The 21310-nt window shown below is 48.1% G+C and overlaps 1 protein-coding gene across 1 annotated transcript in view; it reads right to left on the reverse strand.

The window, feature by feature from the left end:
• ELP6 (elongator acetyltransferase complex subunit 6) overlaps positions 1 to 20011 on the reverse strand; it is a 36441-nt gene extending 16430 nt beyond the window's left edge. Inside the window, exons 1-3 of the mRNA XM_065399322.1 lie at positions 19909 to 20011; positions 8774 to 8852; positions 6441 to 6511 (exon numbers count right to left, since the gene is read on the reverse strand). Coding sequence (XP_065255394.1) covers positions 6441 to 6511; positions 8774 to 8852; positions 19909 to 19962 — 204 coding nt within the window. The 5' untranslated portion in view covers positions 19963 to 20011. The remainder of the gene's footprint in view (positions 1 to 6440; positions 6512 to 8773; positions 8853 to 19908) is intronic.
• Positions 20012 to 21310: the final 1299 nt, after the last annotated feature.

A 21310-nucleotide genomic window follows, 5' to 3' on the forward strand; every position in this document is an offset into this window, starting at 1 on the left:
AGGTCTGAAACGCTTCAGTAGAATTAAAATCTTTGGGCTCAACATAGAGGTATCTGGGTAAAATTGAATGGCATGTGATATTTAATGGCCCTCCATGGTCTCATTGTGTGAGGTACTACGTCATATACAAAACCGCAATCCCTGTCCCTAATGAGCTTACAAAACCACACTGATTTCAATGACGCTGCTCCCCTGGATGTATTCAGAATCTCGTCTGCAGACTTTAAATGACCAGAACAAGTTTCCACGCCTTTTTTCTCTGGTAAAAAGCTGATACCAGTCAAGGAGAGGGAGCAGGTCTCTACTGTTACTTGTGCAATGGCAGTGGAATGTTAAGCGTTCTGATGGAAGGTCATCACCAGCAGAGCAGGCGCTAGGAACCCAGCTTTGGCTTGGCAGTGCTGGTACTCAGAAAAAAGAAAACTAATCATCTTTTATCTTGTAAATTGAGCAAACTTTGTTCTGGAGTCAATGAGACAAGAAACAGGGAACCACGCCAGGCTCTCTTTGGAGAGTCCCTTCAGAGTACAGTATCACTGCACTAAGGCTGTAATAAAAGAGATTGTGGGCCAAGTTTTCCACTGGTGTAACTTGCCACTGTGCCAACTTTACACCAGCAGAGAATTTCTTGCTCTGTACTAAAGCTGTGATTTCCGTAGCGAGTAAAGCCATCCCTTTAGATTTTAAGTTCTTCTGGGCCTTTTTTTCTTTGGTCCAGAACCTAGCACAATGCAGCCTCCAGCAGAAACAGAAATGAATAACAATCACTACTTTTCTAAAGTGTTTTGAGATCCTTTGGAATGAAGCCTCATAAGTATACAATGCAATTATATTATTATGCCTTGGACTTCCAAATCCTGCTCAATAGAATAGGATTATCATTTTAGTAAGCAGCTCCTCTGTGCCTGGAACATTTTAGCTAGGAGATATTAGTGTCAGTGGGCCAAAGGCTCCACTTTTTGTTAAAATTAACATAATTTATACATATAAAAATCACACTGAGATCATCAAATGTTAATAGATAGCGTTAGAGTCCAATTTGCAGCCCTTACTCATCTGGGCTTAAATGGGACTCTACTCACATACAGGCTATAGGAGCTAAGGAAGGGCCTGATTCTTAAGTACAATTAATAATCCCGTGCTGAATTACAGGGTACTGCTTTTTATAATAGCTCCTCCCCAACAAAAGGGCCTTGCCTACACAGGGGATTTCAGCCAGAGGTGCAAAACCCTAATAGAGACAGGCAAAAAAAACCCACACTGTACATGCTATGATTTGTACTGGTGAGTGAAATCAGAGTAAAGCTGCATCCATGCAGTTTGCAGCTTAGCCTGCCTCCAGTAGGGGTCTGCGCTAGTGTAATTGGGGAAAATCCCCACTGTAAACAAGGCCCAAGTCTAATAGTGAAACTATCCATCCAAGAAACACCTGTATTAAGACGGACACTGTATTAATTTAGACAGAAGTTGATGTAACCTCTGCATCAGATCCAAGATCTCATTGCAAATCTAGTGGGGTTTAAATAACCTATGGCACAACCTTCAATGTCAAAGAGACTCCGAGGAATTCAAGGACTACCATCCACACAGAGAATCCTGAAGTTATAATATAAGATTAACTCAGAGCACTGAGCCCAAAGTCAGGAGGTCAGCTGACAGATCAATAGATTTAACAGTCTCTTGGAATTCCCCAGGGAAGAACTGGATTGCTCCTTTCAGCCCATCCCTTTATGGACAATCACATTGTTCAGAGCAGTGAGGAACAAAACATTTCAATCTGCATCACACACATGCTCCAACTACTCCTCATTGTTCTCTCACTTTTTCAGAGTCTCCCAGGAGAGAGAGAGATGACAGCAACACCTATTAATAACAAACACACAGTCCTTGTCTGCACCAGGAAATTGCATCAGGTCAGAAATCATATTAACCAACATGATATTCCCCTTAATGTAAACAAGGATGCTCACGGCTGGACATGGTTATCCCTAGGGCACTGTCTCTGTCTACCATAGCTGCTAAGGGCTATTTAACATCATGTTAATTAACACAGTTTCTAACATGATGCATTTTCCCCAAGGTAAACAGAGTTGCCAGCTTGGCTGCAAATCTCCCCGCTCCAGCTGCCTCGGCAGCGGTGAGAACTGCTCCCTGTCACAGCAGCCACAGAACCAGCAGAGTCCACCAGAAGCTGATTTGGGCTGAAGTGTGGAGATCTAGTTTGTAGGTGCTATTTACTTACTACAATCCTCCGAAGAATGTGTGAATGGGAGGAGAAAATAAAACCTCATCATCTTACCAAGGAAAACTCATTCCACTCATGTTAGGTCTGAGCTCTCCGCCTGTTTATCTCCTATTACAAGGGAATAATTGGGCACTCACTTTTGTCTCTTGCCTTATACTTAGATTGTAGGCCTCTTGGGACAGGGACCCTCTTTTTGTTCTGTTTGTATAGTGCCCAGCACTATGGGTCCTGGTCTGTGACTAAGGCCCCTGTGTGCACTGGGAATACAAAATAAATAAATAAATGAAATAAGCAAAATGCAATTGCTTTATAAAGCACCAAACCCGACCCACTGGCCACAGCACAGAACACCTCAGCTTTACAAGCATCTTTTCCCCCCTTGTGACAGAGTGCAGAGAGCCAGCAGCTGAACCAGCGCTCTGGTCACGGGAAATCCAATTAGTTCCCCTGGAGAGGGCCTGACTGAGGGAAGGAGTGACTAATTACTAGAGCAGCCTGGGCTGGGGAGATCTGAGGAGCTATGTATCCAGTTAACTGCAAGAGTAGAAAAGGAGCAGAGGAAGGAAGTGTGGGGGCCAGGCGGGGCCAAAGGGAGGTCTCTGCCCAGAGCCCAGCCAAGCTGTAGTGAACCCTTTGTTCCAGCACTGTCTCTCCCTCTGATCTCCTTGGTCATACTCCAGGTGAAAGCCCTGACTCCTGCTAGCAGCCAGCTCTTATTCCCCGCCCCCCCCCCCCCCCATCACACCTTCCCAGTCCTTTGTTCTCCAGGTGGAGAATGTTGCTCAGCCTCCCTGCAGAGAGGTGGGGAAATCCAAATCCCTCTGGGCCCTTGGTTGGTTGATGTCAATGGCTGGGCAATTGGATTTGCCACTGTCTTTTCAAATGTTCCTCTGATAGGGGGCCAAGGCCCAGATAGCTAGACAACAATCACACCTATATCTCTTAGCCTGCCCTGAGAGCAAACAGATGTTTTCCACTCCCACTACGTAATAATTCAGCATATTGGAGAAACAGAGACACAACCTCATAAAAATATTACAAAATATTGCCACTCCATCCCATTATGTTATTCTGAAATTGTAAGGTGTTCTAACTCATTGTTAGAAACCAAGAATCACCTAGAACCAATGTGGTACATCACAACGTAAGGCCTGTCTACACTGCAGTCAGACGTGTGAGTGCAGCACATGTAGACATACCAGAGCTAGCTTTGAGCTCGCTAGCTAGCAGTGAAACCATGTCAGCATAGGCTAGCCTCTTGAGTTCATACCCAGGATTCTGGGTGGTGTAGCGGGGTGGTTACCCCGCTCCTGCCCTGAAGGGCTTAAAACAGCCCTGGGGGAAGGTTATGGCTGGGAGCTGCTAAGCTGGGCTGATTGGGAAGCAGCTGCAGCTGGGCCATGCCCCAATCAGGCCCCAGCTGTCCTGTATAAAAAGGCTGTGAGCCAGAGGCCCAGAACAGTCTCTCTCTCTGCGTTCAGAGAGAGAAGGGCCTGGCTGCAGAGAGCTTAACTAAGTGCCTAGAGTGGAGCAGGGCTGGGGAAAGGCCAAGGGAGCTGGGGAGCTCCGGCCTAGGAAAGCCCCAGGCTGCAGGCCTGGTAAGGCCTATTAGGTAGTGGGTTGCAGGGGGCAGCCCAGAGGCAGCAGGTCCGAACCCCTTTGCCTGTAACGAGTGGCTGATACACTGTAGTCTGCCCCAGTGAATGGAGGCTAGATGGCGACTGGGCAGTAGCCAAAACTGAGGCAAAGTGGGGACAGTGGGTGGGGGTTCCCCTGGGAGGGGGAGACCCAGAACTATGGGGGTACTGCCAGGGGGCAGCACCCCCAGGTAAAAGGGCATCGGGGTCCAGCGCGGGACACGGGGGCCAGAGGACAGGCAGACCACCGGCCTGCAGAGGGTGCTCCAGGATGCTGGAAGAGCTAATTCCCGGAAGTCACCAGCAGGAGGCGCTGCAGGGGTGAGTCCGCTCATCTACAGTGGGCTTGTACATTCCCTGCTGCCGCAGCTTTATTGCTGTTGTTATTCAAGCAGGCTAGCTGAAAGCTAGCTCAGGTATGTCTACACATGCTGCACTCATGCCGCTGACAGCAGTGTAGACACAGATCCATAGTCTTGGGACAGCAGACAGAAAACTAAATATGGACTTTCAACGCAATCAAAGGGGGCATGGATCAGCGTTCATTTCGGACTCCCAGTCAGTACCCCGCCCAAGCCAGGGAAGCTAATGAGCCAACCAGCGGACTAAATTCGGTGTTGAATCCTGGTCACCTGAAGCATGTTGCGCATATGCTAAGAAGAATGCAATCAAATAAGCCCATGAAATCTTGAATTGCATACAAAGGCATCATGTTACACAGTGAGGCAGCAAAGTGTTCCTTGCTATAGCACTAATGAAACTGCACCTACCAGGCTAGATTTAGTTTAGTTTAATGCTGCCAGAGGCGAGGGAAGGAATTCAGAGAAGAGTAACAAAAATGATTAAGTTGATGGAGGGACTCAGATTTATGAAGGAAGACTCAGAGAGCTAAATATATGTAGTTTGGCTAAGCATTGACTAAGGGGGAAACAGGGTAACTGCACACAAGTATGGGCAGGGGGTAAACACCAGAGAGTCAGAGGAATGTCTTTAGGTGGTACAAGGTTTACGTACAAGTAACTGGATGAAGTTCAGCAAAGGATGATGTTTAGAATGAATGTTAAGGATTTCTTAATTGGAATCTCTCTGAGATTGTTCAGTTTCTCCAGATATTTCTAGAGCTCCTCCCCCACACTCCCAATCACCTGTGTAACCAAGCTTCCCCAAGAAGAAACCCCATACTAGAGTTACCTAGGCCTGAAGCACACACTGCAGAGAGCAACCCTGCACTGGCTGCTCAGGGATGGACATGATGGTTGAACTGATCTTTCTACGATAACAATGGCTTTCCAGCCCATTTTGCAGGAGCATGTCAGTGACTTTGATTGCTCCACCTCAGGGACTCTGAACCTTTTTCATAGCACGGACTACACCTGAATAAAGAGATTGTTTCATGGTCCCATCTCCCCACCCATTTGCAATTGCATAACATCACTGCGGCAACTACACCCATTGCTTGCCTAAACCGCATTTAATGTATTTTTAGCTTCTTTTAATATTATGTAGCAGACAGAAACAAGGAGGAGAGTTAGCACCACGTAACCAGCCAGCTCTCCCAAGGCCACAAGGAGATGCTCCACAGACCTCATATACACAGCCACTGCTCTGCCTTATTTGGGCCTAACGCACAAACCACTGAGTAGGTAAAATACTATGTTGTCCATTCTGTTCCACTGCCATATTCACTCAGCACAGCCCTAAGCTTAGGTCTAACCCAGCTGCAGCACATTGCAGGGATATACATAAGCGGAGATTGGCCACATGTGGATTTGGTTACCTGTGCCCCTCTCCATATAACAAATATGGGGACCACTGAACCCAATATCAAAGTTCTCAAGGATTCCTAACCTTGGACAGCTGGTAACAATCTGCCAGACCTGAAAAATGCTTTAGATTCCAGTATTTAGGGCCAAAATGAACCTGGAAGTAAGTGTATTAAATGCCCATTGAGGTCGGTGGAACTGCACCCACTTACACCTAAGCTTACTTTGGTTCTTAGATACAGTCTCTTACTAAACTTTTAACAGAATTAATCAATGTTTTAAATCTGCCCCAGTTGAATCAAAAGCTTTCCGCTGCTTTTTTGTCTGCTAGCTCCCTGCACATTTAAATCATCCTTCTCCCCAAAATGACGGTGCTTAGAAAAGATAACAATGTCCATCAAAGAGTTAACCCTGGAACAGGAGCCACATGCTAACGATCTACTTTCAATGGAGGGAGAAGCAAGCCCTGAGCTCAGGCTCAATCCTGAACATCCACAACTTCCATCGATTTCAAAATGAGTTGAGGATGCTGGGTGCTTCATGGGATCAGGCCCATGCATTGTAAAAGACTCGGATTCTGGGGGATGAACATGCAAGTTACGTATAGAAAATCCTGTTTGTGTCTACCACTGCTTTCTACCGGACAAAAATGGAGTTACATTACTGACCAGAATCAGACCTTCATGGAACAGAAATGGCATTGCTCTCAAGTGGCAGTAGCTTCCAAAGGCTACAAGCCCTAACCCCACTACTCAAGCATGAATGATAGTTATGATCATATTCCAAGAGACTTACCAGCTTCTGTGCTATGATGTTATAGTGACTGAAGGACTGGAGCAGGGCTACAAAACAGACTTTACAGCCAGCTGGGAAATAAGACAAGACATGTTATCCCTTCAATGTTGTAAGCTCCCCACTATCAAGGCATTTGCAATGAAGAAGAGTCAGACAACCAAAAACCTATCAAAAAGAGCCCAAGGGGAGAAGACTCTCGCCACCCGATGGAGTCACTGGCTCAGATTTAATGTACGTTTATTTTAAACCTTTAAATAGATGATCTCTCCCCCATTTAAAGAAAACTTTGTTCAGTTAAAAAAAAAATTAAAATATTGCTTTAAAAAAGCCCATAAATTAGAAAGCCACTTATGTCTCCCCTCCCTGCTGCCATGGGAGCCCCAAGCATTCTCTACCGCTGGAGAGTCTTTAAAATAAGGACTATGGGCCACACCAAGACATGGTCTTGTCTGATGAATTAATATCTCTTGGAGTATCAAAAGACCCTTTCATTTGGCTATCATGGGGCACGCACATGGTTTAGTCCTTGTCTTGACAGATTCACAAGTTTGGACATAATGATAAATGAGAAGTTTCAACAAAGAAGTCTCTTTTAAGAAAGTTACATACAGGTTTTGGAAAATAAAGGCCCTGGCTATTTGAGGAACATAAAACACAGTATCCATCAGAAACATAGTCTTTGAGATTTGGGGCCCATGGAATTAATTCGATGCGATTGCTTCTCCCCATTGGAGACTGTGGCTTAGTAAAATGAGTTCAGTTGGGTCAGGTTAGCCTACAGTGAATGTTCAATGATGTCAGAAAGCCACCAAGCAGTCTGGCAGTTTCTGCTAGCCAGTGACATTCTACTCAAACCATACGGATGTGCTACCAATCAGGACTGAGGATCCCTGGCAGAGTTGCGGAGGGACTCAGCACTGAAACAGGGGGTGTTGCAAGGCTGGACTGAGGTTCATTGGCAGAGTTTCTCTATCTGGCTATTCCGATAGTACCCATTGCCAAAGTAGCTGACCAAGCACAGTAGCTCTGGGGTGGGTCTCAGGACTCACGGGAGGACAGGATTCTGGCGCATGGATGGAATACTGTGAGGGATTCCAGGACAGCAAACGGTGTTTGCTGCTCAGGAATGTAGTGCACTGGCAGAGCCGGGCTGGGGCACAGAACTACATTATAAGGGAGTGCTGAGGATCAGAACTGAAGTCCATTAGAAACCCAGGATGGAAAGCCTGCACGGTGCACAGGTCAATATGCAGCTGTATACATCCTTCACTTTCAAAAGCACTCAATATTTTACATTCAGTTCAAACAAATGAAGGGAAAGTTTGGCAAAATTCTTCCCTCAGGGACACCCCTGCAACCGCACTGAGTGCAACAGGGATACACAGGCATAACGGAGGACAGAATTTGATGCACCAGCACCTATGTGCTAAACATCAATGCAGGTTCGGAAGGCTGGTTCCTGAGAGTCACATTATGTCACAATCCAAACCGATTTATCCAGGACTGCAGCTTTCCATGAGAGGTTTGGAAAAGTTCAGGGCTCCTCACAATAGTATTTAAAACAATCCAACTAGACAGGCCTGCTCCGCTGTAGCAGATGAGTCATTAGCAGGAGACACAAGTACTCCGGTTATATTAGCAGGAGAGACACTATTACTCAACTTGCCATTTGGGCTGGGTTTTTGTTTGTTCTTTTTTAAATGCAGTCATGGGTACCAGAAAGTTTGCTGATATTTGTAACATAATATTCCTTTTACATTTCAAAACGTGTGGGTAGTGATTGAGCTTATGTTATATAGCAACTTCCAGACCTAACAAACCAGAGCATTTTACAACATTCATTTAATTTCACGTATCAGAGGGTAACCGTGTTAGTCTGGATCTGTAAAAAGCAACAGAGAGTCCTGTGGCACCTTTAAGACTAACAGATGTATTGGAGCATAAGTTTTCGAATACCCACTTCGTCAGATGCATGTCTGACGAGGTGGGTATTCACCCATGAAAGCTTATGCTCCAATACATCTGTTAGTCTTAAAGGTGCCACAGGACTCTCTGTTGCTATTTAATTTCACAACATCCCTACCTCTAAGTATGCTGTGCATTTTGCAGATGGTGAAGCTGAGCCACAGAGAGATGAAGTGACTTGCCCAAGATCACAGAGAAAGCCCAAAGGCAGAGGTCCAACTCCCAGTGTCCTGCTCAAATGATAAGAGGACACAGTCTCCCTAAAACCAAGCTCTATCCCATCGGCTATAGTTCATGTGTCGGCTGGATGATTCTACCAGGGCGACGCAAGTCACATCTTCTCTGCAGAGCTCCACGTTCTCACATACCTTTGAGATAAAAGGAAAGGAAGTGGTGCACCAGGAAGCTGCCATCTGTCTTGGTGTCGCGCAGCAATGTGAGCTTCCCCTGGAAAACAATGAGCAGAGAGCCTTCAAGAAAGGAGAGAGATGAGGGGGGATTTGAAAGCAGCCTTCAACTACCTGAAAGGGGGGTCCAAAGAGGATGGAGCTCGGCTGTTCTCAGTGGGAGCAGATGATAGAACAAGGAGCAATGGTCTCAAGATGCAGTGGGGGAGGTCTAGGTTGGATATCAGGAAACACTATTTCACTAGGAGGGTGGTGAAGCACTGGAATGGGTTCCCTAGAGAGGTGGTGGAATCTCCATCCTTAGAGGTTCTTAAGGCCCGGCTTGACAAAGCCCTGGCTGGGATGATTTAGTTGGGGATTGGTCCTGCTTTGAGCAGGGGGTTGGACTAGATGACCTCCTGAGGTCCCTTCCAACCCATATCTTCTATGATTCTAGGTGGCAAAATTAAAATGCTGATCCCCCTCCCCGCATCACAGCTACGAAGGCGGCAGAATCGACGTTGCTCGAGGCACACAGCTATGAGGGGGTCTCCACTGCTATTTGTGACTGGTTACAGGGAAGAGTCACAGACTGGTCCTCAAGCTGCCTCGGTAGATTTGTCCCTTACAACTAGCACCAAACCCTTAGATTCAGGGAAGAGACTCGGGTCCCAGCTACCTCTATAAATTCTCATGTTAGGAGAGCTATGATTGGCTCCCAGCATGGATTGGTCTTGAAATATGAACAGGACCAAATGGTGGAAAGCGTTCCCAGATTGTGCTACAGCCCTGCCGAGTCCAAGGCTGTAGCAGGGTACAGAAATATGGTTCAAACACACTGCAGCTCTGTCTACGATTTATTTTAAGGTTTTCTTCTGGCCCAGGACGGATGTAGCAGGCTGATTTCAGTTGGAACACTAACACCTTGTTCATGCTGGCATCAGGCCCAGGATAAACATGTTTGTCACTAGCAGAGTTCTAGTCAGTTACCCTCATCAGTGTAGGCCCAATCTACACTACAAAAGTATAGTGTCTGGACGCTGTGGCTAAGTCTACCCTAGACTCCTGCCCTCCAGAATTTCCTGCTGTTGTTACGGCTGGTGCAACTCCACTGTTAGTAGCAAGAGCAGGAACATTAGCGTAGGCAAGATGCAGGTGGCTGCGGAAGTTTTGACCACTGTGTGTAGTCTAACTATGCTCAGAGCAGGTCTAGACAACATGATGGTGAAACACTAGATACCAGTCTACCACTGGTGGTAGCAGTAGTGAAAAAAAATTTTTGGGGAAAGAGGGGAACTGTACCACAAATTGCCATTACTGGGACAAGCGGATCTAGGCCCTTCCCCTTAACTGAGTGGGAGGAGCCATTGGACCCAGGCCACAACTCAATACAGGGGACAACAAATAAATACAGGAACAGGAATAAGGTCAAAGGTTGAAAATTAGGGATCCAGAGGAGGACACCGAGCAGAGAACCCCAGATAGTGGACACTGCCCAGAGGTATTCTGCCTAGAGGCGTGATCAGGCAAGTAGGGCCTTCCAATTTCATGGCATAAAAAATGTGTTCAGGGACCGTGAAATAAGCCCTTCCCCGTGAAATCCCATGTCCCCTTGTTCCTAGGAGAACCCCAGCAAAGGCTCCTAGCTCCAACTGGGCAGGGGAGGGACAGGACTTGTCCCTCCCCTGCACACTGCTCTGGGGGTGGGGGGAGACCCTCTATCTTTTTGCGGATACAGACTAACACGGCTGCTACTCTGAAACTACACGACAGTTTCTCAAGTGATAATTAAAACCATTTCAAAGTACAGTGCAAACTTTGACAAAGTATCTGCTTTCATAAGTGACAATGCAACTTACATGACGAAATCTTTCAAATCGGTTCTCCAAGGTCTAAGGCCAAATGGGCATATATAATTTCTCTTGTCAATGAGCTGTGGAGATGTGAGTTTGGTAAAGCTGATAAACTGGTCAGCTACGTTAAAAAGATCTTCAAACACTGCCCTAGCTGCAAACTTCGATACAGGCAGCACATTGCAAACACGACTGAAATGACTGAAATGGGGGAACAAAAAACTGCAGTTCCCCCAGAGCCAGTAATGGCTTGTTGGAATTCCTGGTTTTGGGCTGTACAATACCATCTAGCTCACCTGAAGTACTGCTCAGAGTTTGTCTCAGAAGAGCTGACCCCGAAAACGCAAGTTTTAACAGAACTCTCAACCCTTCTAAATGATGCTCAGCTGAATGAGGAAGTTCAGTTTGTTGCCAAAAATGCCACAGGACTCATGGACTTAATCACTTGGTTTGAATCTCGACATGTCACAACCCACCAAGCGTACAACAAAGAAATGGATGTATGGTTTTGGGCTGAACCACAGTCAAACGAAAAATCACTCTGACAATGCTGAGTTCAATGCCAGTGCTCAGCAGGTGTTTTCTTGCATGGCAAAGAAACTCAGACAATACTACTGCTATGGGGAAGAGGCAAGCGACGTAGCAAAAATGTCTCAAAAATTTCAACAACCTGCAGCAGTGTTCCTAAAAGCGGTGCGTATTTTTGACCCTGCACAAATGCACCTGTTGATGGTGGATTTAACCTCACTTAATGCAATTCCTGGCTTTGATAAGAATTGTAGGCTGGAGATGCCTGCTCACAAAAATATTGCGAAAGATGCGAACTGTAGTCTGCCTGTGCTACAGTTTTGGAACCCAGTGGAAGGCAGAATCCCCCATCTTGCAAGGCTAGCTCGGCGCTGTCTGACATTGCCAACGAACTCTGTGGATGCAGAGAGAGCCGTGTCTAAACACAGCACAGAGACAGGGAATGAAGAAAGACATGGTCGCTGGATGCTCCATGCTGACATTCAACTAATGACATTTTAAACCAGAACTTTTTCCCCCCCTTGTTTTTGTTAACTTAAAGCTGTGGTTCACAAGTTTGAGATCACTACCCTACAAAACAGTCTCAGATGCCCGTATCTACCAATCAGGGAGCTGAGCCCTGAGTGTTATTTGCTGCTGTGAAGTGTCCATCGATAAATCCTGTCAGGTTCACATGACTTTTATCTTATTGAAACAAGCTAATAATTGCATCTTGAAGGGGGGGGGGGGGGGGCACACCCTGTACAGTGACCACTCCCGCTACAGCTGCAGAGCGATGGGGGCAAGAAGCGAGTGTGGGGCAGAGGGTGTGGAGCTTTCTGCAGCCGGGAGAGGTTCCCAAGAGCAGCCGTGCAGAGGAAGAGCAAGACTTGTCCCCCCAAGCTGGCCAGAACTAGCAGCTAGGAGCCCCTGGCTGGGACACTCCCAGCAGCACGAGGGAGATCAGACCCACCTCCACCTCCAGGAACCTCCTGCGGCTGCAGGAAGCTCTGCAGTTGCTGCCTTCAAAGTCCAGCTCTGAAGGCAGCACAGAAGTGAGGGTGGAAATCCCATGATCACCCTACAACAGGTTTGCAACACCCCCCCACACACATACACAATCCCCTTTTGGGTCGGGACCCCCCCATGCTTACAACACTGTGAAATTTCAGATTTAAACAACTGAAAACATGAAATTTACCAATTTTCAAATCCTCTGGCCGTGAAATTGACCATAATGGACCATGAATTTGGTAGGGCCCTACAGATAAGGGACCGAAAATAGACCCCACAGTTGCAGAGCAACACCCCAGTCCAGCTTCCTCCTCCTGGTACAATGGATGCCCATTTTGGCCAGCACCAGGAGGAGGTTGACAAAGAGGACTTGCAATTTTGTGGGGCTCTGGATGGGGTGTGCATAAATGGGGAGGTGCAAACAGAACTTCATTAAAAGGCTTTGGAGAAGCTGGAAGAGGGCTGCAGCGTGACAAGCTCTATATAGATGGCTGCCAGGGTCTCCCTCTTGCCGCAAAAGGGACAGGTGTCAGGGGAGTTTATGAACCATGCCAGCTACACACCCGTGCTTACGGCTCCACGTAAGAGCAGCCAACTAATACCCCCAGCGGTGTGTGGAACCAGAGTGAGAACAGACTGACTCACTGGGGTTCCTTGCCCTCCTCAGGTGGCAGCAGGTCCTGTTACCTGGTGTCAGGGCAGGACACGAGGGCGAGGCAGTGGAGGTATGAAGCATGAACTTGTACAGATGTTCTCCAGGTGCAGTTCGGAGGCGGACCAGCTGGATGTCACTCAGATGACACAGGTGAAGCGTTGGGGCAGCCAGGGCCCAATTACAAGCTCTGGAGGGTAGTGGTGAGCAGGGATCACCCTCCCACAGGACCCACTCAAGGAAAGCGAGAGAACAGGGAGCAAGGGGGGAAAGTGCAGCGTGGACAAGACTTGTGTTAGAGCAGGGCAGTACCCTGACTATTATTACCTGGTTCAGTCTTGCCTAGGTGGTTGCAATCAAGCCATCTTATGATCATGTAATAACCCTGTTCTGTTACAGGGCTATAGCATGGTCCCATTTACACAGGCAAAATCAAGGTTTCAGAGTAGCAGCCGTGTTAGTCTGTATCCTCAAAAATAACAGGAGTACTTGTGGCACCTTAGAGACTAACAAATTTATTAGAGCATAAGCTTAACATCAGGCTTGTCTGGTTATGTGGACTCTCTCCTCAGACCCTACGCTACCAGCACTCCTAGCTATCTTCGAGATACTACTGACTTCCTGAGGAAACTAGAATCCATCGGTGATCTCCCAGAAAACACCATCCTGGCCACTATGGACGTAGAAGCCCTCTATACCAATATTCCACACACAGATGGACTACAAGCTATCAGGAACAGTATCCCCGATAATGTCACAGCTAACCTGGTGGCTGAACTCTGTGACTTTGTCCTCACCCACAACTATTTCACATTTGGGGACAATATATACCTTCAAGTCAGCGGCACTGCTATGGGTACCCGCATGGCCCCACAGTATGCCAACATTTTTATGGCTGACTTAGAACAACGCTTCCTTAGCTCTCGTCCCCTAACGCCCCTACTCTACTTGCGCTACATTGATGACATCTTCATCATCTGGACCCATGGAAAAGAAGCCCTTGAGGAATTCCACCATGATTTCAATAATTTCCATCCCACCATCAACCTCAGCCTAGATCAATCCACACAAGCGGTCCATTTCCTGGACACTACTGTGCTAATAAGCGATGGTCACATAAATACCACCCTGTACCGGAAACCTACTGACCGCTACACTTACCTACATGCCTCCAGCTTCCATCCAGGACACACCACACAATCCATTGTCTACAGCCAAGCTCTAAGATATAACCGCATTTGCTCCAATCCCTCAGATAGAGACAAGCACCTACAAGATCTCTATCAAGCATTCTTAAAACTACAATACCCACCTGCTGAAGTGAAAAAACAGATTGACAGAGCCAGACGAGTACCCAGAAGTCACCTCCTACAAGACAGGGCCAACAAAGAAAATAACAGAACACCACTAGCTGTCACCTTCAGCCCCCAACTAAAACCTCTCCAGCGCATCATCAGAGATCTACAACCTATCCTGAAAGATGATCCTTTACTCTCACAGATCTTGGGAGACAGACCTGTCCTCGCTTACAGACAACCCCCCAACCTAAAGCAAATACTCACCAGCAACCACACATCACTGAACAAAAACACTGACCCAGGAACCTATCCTTGTAACAAAGCCCGATGCCAACTCTGTCCACATATCTATTCAAGTGACACCATCATAGGGCCTAATCACATCAGCTATACCATCAGGGGCTCGTTCACCTGCACATCTACCAATGTGATATATGCCATCATGTGCCAGCAATGCCCCTCTGCCATGTACATTGGCCAAACCGGACAGTCTCTACGCAAAAGAATTAATGGACACAAATCTGACATCAGGAACCATAATACTCAAAAACCAGTGGGAGAACACTTTAACCTGTCTGGCCATTCTTTGACAGACCTGCGGGTGGCTATCTTAAAACAGAAAAACTTCAAAAACAGACTCCAACGAGAGACTGCTGAGCTGGAATTGATATGCAAACTAGACACAATCAACTCAGGGCTAAATAGGGATTGGGAATGGCTGAGCCATTACAAACATTGAATCTATCTCCCCTTGTAAGTATTCTCACACTTGCTTCTTATCAAACTGTCTGTACTGGGCTATCTTGATTATCACTTCAAAAGTTTTTTTGTTTTGTTTTGTTTTGTTTTTTTTTCTCCTCTCTTACTTAATTGGCCTCTCAGACTTGGTAAGACAACTCCCACCTGTTCATGCTCTCTGTATGTGTGTATATATATCTCCTCAATATATGTTTCACTCTATATGCATCCGAAGAAGTGGGTTGTAGCCCACGAAAGCTTATGCTCTAATAAATTTGTTAGTCTCTAAGGTGCCACAAGTACTCCTGTTATTTTTGAGGCAAAATCAAATCCTCTTTTAACATGGCATAAGCATTTCCATGTTATAATATGATGCCCTAGTAATATAACTGTAGAAATGAGCTAACCAGGGGGAAGACACGGAGCAACATGCACCACAGTTTGGCTAGAACAGTTCCAGATAAATCCTCCGACTACAATGATGAAGGAAACAGGATTAGAATTCAGATTAAACAACTGGTTTTGTAGCCTGTCTTTCAGCACGCTGTGCAATATGCCACAGGTCTTTTCCCACGAATAACAAACACTTAGGCTATGTCTACATTGGCAGAGTTTTTTTGCCAAGAGCTTAATCGCTGATAAAAAAAGTGCTTAAAGAAAACCACTGTTGTGTTTCACATTGTCTTCCACTGGAGGCATAGCGTGTTCACACGTGCAGCACTTGCATCACCAATGAGAGCAGTGCACTGCGGGTAACTATCCCACAGTGCAGCTCTCCCCCTTCTGCCGCTAGGTCTTGTGGGAAGGCGGAAGGGATCGCGGCGCATCATGGGTCCAGGCTTAATGCCCCGTGATGCACTGGTTTCTGTCCCAGCATTCCATGAGCTTCCGTCTTCAGTTTGCAGCATTTTTCAATGTCCCTTGTTTTCTGCTTTCCCTGCCGCATCTATCTGCAGGAATGTATCCCGCACTGCTCTCCACTGCTCTGATAACTCTCACTAGCACATCATGAGCGGCAGTGGAGTTAATCTTGAAGCTACAAAGGCAACAGCAGTCACAGTTGCTTGACGCAGTGTCCCGACATGGAAAGCAGCAACATTAGATTGCTTTTGGCATTCATGGAGGAGCTGAACACAGTGGAATGTCGCTCTTGGGCTCGGGAAGCTAGCACAGAGTGGTGGGATCACATCATTATGCAAGTCTGGGAGGACAAACAGGGGCTGCAGAACAGTTGGATGTGGAAAGCCACCTTCCTGGAACTGTGTGCTGAGCTTGCCCCAGCCCTGCGGCGCAAGGACACCAGAATGAGAGCTGCCCTCTCGGTGGAGAAGCGCATGGCGATCGCAGTGTGGAAGCTGGTGACTCCAGACTGCTACTGGTCGGTTGCGAACCAGTTGGGAGCGGGGAAGTCGACCATTGGGGCTGTGTTAACGCACATGTGCAAGGTCATTAATCGCATCTTGCTGCGAAAGACCATGACTCTTGGCAATGTGTGTGAAATTGTGGATGGCTTTGCAGAAATGGGTTTCCCTAACTGCAGAGAGGCGATAGATGGCATGCATATTCCAATTCTGGCACCGGACCATCTTGCAACCAAGTACATCAATCAGAAGGGGTACTTCTCCATGGTTCTGCAAGCGCTTGTGGATCCCCGTGAGCATTTCACTGACATTAATGCGGGGTGGTCCGGAAAGGTGCATGACGCACGTATCTTTAGGAACACTGGCCTGTATAGAAAGATGCAAGCAGGGACTTTCTTTCCAGACCAGAAGATCACCGTAGGGGAAGTTGAAATGCCCATAGTGATCCTGAGAGACCCAGCGTACCCCTTAATGCCATGGCTCATGAAGCCGTACACGGGAAATCTAGACAGCAGTAAGGAGCAGTTCAACAACAGGCTGAGTAGGTGCAGAATGACCCTTGAATGTGCATTTGGCCGACTAAAGGTGCACTGGCAATGCCTATATGGCAGGTTAGACCTGAATGAGGAAAATATTCCCATGGTTATAGCCAAGTGTTGTACACTGCATAATATTTGTGAAGGAAATTGTGTACTCGGGTGGACTGCCAAGGCAGAACATCTGGCTGCTGATTTTGAGCAGCCAGATACCAGGGCTATTAGAGGGGCGCAATGTGGAGCAATAAGAATCAGGGATGCCTTGAGGCAACTCTTTGAAGATGAAAACCAGTATTGTTTGTTGCTATGTTTGGGTACTGCAACAGTTAATTACACTTGGTATGCTAGGAAGCAGTTGTGATTGTTAAGGCCTAGGATTCAATGTAAGGAACTAATAAAAGTGCCTGTTGATTTGCAGGTGCCATGGTATCATACCTTGTGTGGAAACAAATAAAGAGTGCTTATAATTCAAATTTTTTTGCTTTTATTGCCAAATAAACCACAACAATTCAGCCTCAGGCAGACACCTGGCATGGACAATTTCAGCCTGAATGGTAGAAGTTTAGCAAAGTTATAAACAACTGAAAACAGAGTCTTATAATGGCAAGTGTCGGGAAACCTTAACTACAGGCAGCACTACCAGCTCTATCTATAGTAGAACAGAATGAAGTCAACAGGAGTCTGCATGTACACAAGGATTTGCCCACAAGGATCTGATTGCAGGATGGGGGCCTAAATCAAGACAAACCAAAGTCTCACTGGGGAGAAGGTGGGGGGGGGGAGTTAAAATGACCTGAATGAAGATGAGGAGAGGGTTCATTAGGGTGTATTATTTTTTTTAAACTTTAATTATGTGTGTTACAGGAGCACCTGGAGGTTCCAATCTAGATCAAGACACTGTGCAAACACATGGGAAGATACTACAGTCCCCCACTGCCTCAAAGAGCTTACAATGTGTGGGCCTAATCCTAAAGATTTACACATATGGGTAACATAATGGGACTACTCACTTGAATAAAGATACACATATGCATAAGTCTTTGCAGGAGTGACAAGACATACAAAGGCAAATGACATGAAAAGCATTGGGGGAAGGGGAACTGACATTATACAGATACACATTTTTGTGAGTATTATTATAACTCAATAAAGCAGAAATCAGCTATCTATATTGCTACCCCAACCTGGCCATCATTAATTGGTTGTTTTTTTAGAAGGGTCCCAGCAGAAGTGGGTCTGAGGGATTTGGAGGAAGAGAATAGTGGCAGAAGGCATGGATAGGTTTGCATAAGAAGTTGACAAATAAGCAAATGAAATTGAGATGGAGATACGGTGAGACACAAGAAGAGAGGGGCAAGTTGTGAAGGGCCTTGCAAGGGAAGACAAAAAAATTAAACTTAGGGCTTGTCTATAGTAAGCAAATGTGCACAAGTATGATTACATTAATATAGTAAGTTACTGAATGAAGCTGCAATTTGAACATAAGAACGGCCATGCTGGGTCAGACCAATGGTCCATCCAGCCCAGTATCCTGTCTTCTGACAGTGGCCAATGCCAGGTCCTTCAGAGGGGATGAACAGACCAGGTAATAGTCAAGTGATCCATCTCCTGTCACCCATTCCCGCCTTCTGGCAAACAGAGGCTAGGGACACTTCAGAACATGGTTTGGAAATGGGTCACGGCCCCTCTCAGAGAACCTTGTGCCACAGGCTGGGGGAGCTCTGGAGAAACAGGAAAGGGCACTGGGCCCCGCTTATTGCCTTTCCAAGGGGCATGTTTAGACCAGACCTCCAGTCACAGGGAAACACATGGGGGAGGCAGAGGGGAATGGGGTGGCAAAGGGGCATGCGGGGGACATGCGTTCCAGGGGAAGCAAAACAGGGGGGTCATCCAGCCAACCAGGGGACCCACAGCCCCAGGGATGGGGCAGACCAGGGATAAGGGGGCATCCAGCAGCACCAAGGGGGTGTCAGAGTCATCTGGGGTAGGGGTTCCCAAACTGTGGGCCACAACACAGTCCCAGGTTGTCCACCATGGGTGGAGTTGGGAGGAGCATGGGGTCCCTCCAACCCTCACCCCAACTGTATACGTTCGCAGAGTGGCAGCCAGTGATGGCCCCCACCCAGAGCTGGAGGGGCCCAGCACCCCCAGTGGGTGGCAGAGGGAAAAGTGGAGCTGCCGAGTGATGGGTGAGGAAAAGGGGCCAACCCTGACAGGTGGCAGCTCCCAGGGCAGCTGGAGGATTCGTGGCCATTCCCCACAAACGATGGCTGTCAGACCCCTTGTAGTATTGGTCCAGTGGCCCCTCCAGGGACCGGGGCTCGGCAGTGCCGCTCTGTTTCTGCCTGGACAACGCCATCATCCGGACCGTCAAGATAACGGTCAGGTCTGGCCCGAGCGCCTGCCTCTGCCTGGCACTGGCTGCCCCTGACCCCTTCTCTCGTTCCCGGGCACGGGGTGCCTGTGAGACGTGCTAGGGTGCTGGGTGGGCGACAGGGGCAGGGCTGCCAGGTGACCAGCTCAAGGCACTCGGCGGTGGCTGGCTGTGGCACCTGCCTGGCCCCTTCAGCCTCTGGCTGGCCCTGGTCGCGGTCCCAGCTGAGGCGAGGGCCACGCTCGCCCCACGGCGCCCCTCCCTCTCCCTGATGGACCACAGCGGGCCCCAGAGCGCAGCTGTACGGGTGGGCCTCAGGGGAAAAGTCTGGGAACCCCTGGGACCTGCAGCCCCGAGGGGAGGCGGAGCTGGGGATCGTCCGTCTGCCTGGCCAGAGGACCTGGGGAGGAGGCACAGCCACCGCCAAGCCCGCGCAGGGACCCCTCAAGGCAGCTAGTGCCACCCAGGCTCAACGCCCCCCTTTGGCCCGAGTGGGCAAAGCAGGTCTGGCGGAGACTACAGTTCCCAGCATCCAACGCTCCCCGAGCGGGCGGGGCGGCCGCGCTATAACCGAAGAACCCGAGCGGCACGGCCCAGGCAGACTACAGCTCCCGGCATGCAACACTCCTCCCTGAGCGGAGGGGCAGAGATGGGACTACAGCTCCCAGCAGGCGCTACTCATCCGTGACCGAGCGGTGCATTCTGGGAGTCGTAGTCCCGATCGGGCCCCCCACATCCCATCAGGACAGTGGCGGGCGGCAGCCAGGACCGAGCCCCTCCTCACCTGCTCGGGCCTCTCCGGGGAAGCGTTCAGCAGCTCGTTCAGCTCCACGAACATCCTGCTCCAGGCTTTCTGCTCCGCCTCTCCCTTCGCCACAGCCCGTACGGTGCCCGCCGAGGGACGCGCAGGGCCGTTCAGAAGCCGCGCGCCGGCTCGTGCTGCTGACCCTGCAGAATGTAATACGCATGCGCCTCTCTCGCGCCCCGCCCTCTCGAACTCCGGGCTATGCTGCTGTAGCCTCTGTGACAGCCCCGCGTGGGGTGACAATTCCCCTCACGACCCCCCCATGACAGCCCCGCGTGGGGTGACAATTCCCCTCAGACCACCACACGTGTGGTCATAAGAACGGCCATACTGGGTCACACCAATGGGCCATCTAACCCAGTATCCTGTCAGCTGACAGTGGCCAATGTCAGGTGCCCCAGAGGGTACAGTTTCTCTGATGCCTATTATATAGAATAGAAGATCAGGGTTGGAAGGGACCTCAGGAGATCATCTAGTCCAACCCCCTGCTCAAAGCAGGACCAATCCCCAGACAGATTTTTTTTTTTTTTACCCCAGTTCCCCAAATGGCTTCTTCAAGGATTGAACTCACAACCCTGAGTTTAGCAGGCTAATGCTCAAACCATATCCTCATTTAATACTAGGCCCTCTAGTTCACCAATCTTATTATTTAGACTTCTAGCTTTTGTATGTAAGCACTTTAAAAACTTGTCACTTTTTAGCTGTCTGCCATTACATGATGTAATTGAATGGGTCTTTTTTTCATTTAACTGTTTCTCATCAGATCCTACCTGTATTTTATCATCTTCCATCTTCTCCTCTTTACTAGGACATAGATAATCTCCATTAATAGATCCTCCCCTAAGGGATGTCTCTGTCTGAACCACGTGCTCCTTTGCACCTGTTGGCTTTCCCCCAGCCCTTAGTTTCAAAACTGCTCTACAACCTTTTTAATTTTAAGTGCCAGCAATGTGGTTCCATTTTGGTTTAGGTGGAGCCCACCCTTCCTGTATAGGCTCCCCCTTTCCCAAAAGTTTCTCCAGTTCCTAATAAATCTAAACCCCTCCTCCCTACACCATCATCTCATCCATGTATTGAGACCCTGCAGTTCTGCCTCTCTAAGTGGACCTGCGAGTGGAACTGGAAGCATTTCAGAGAATGCGACCATGGAGGTCTTGGACTTCAATCTCTTACCTAGCAGCCTACATTTGGCCTCCAGGTCCTCTCTCCTATCCTTCCCTATGTCATTGGTACCTACATAGTGTCATAGTGGTTAAATATCTCTTGGGCATCTTAACATTTCTGAAATGAACTTTTCAAGATCACCGGGTGAGATATATTCTTCTGAGGGGCTTTGCCAATGGAATACATCCTTCTTTACGGTCCACTAGAGTCTGATGAT

Source organism: Emys orbicularis, chromosome 2 (assembly GCF_028017835.1).
Source record: "Emys orbicularis isolate rEmyOrb1 chromosome 2, rEmyOrb1.hap1, whole genome shotgun sequence".
NCBI lineage: Eukaryota > Metazoa > Chordata > Testudines > Emydidae > Emys > Emys orbicularis.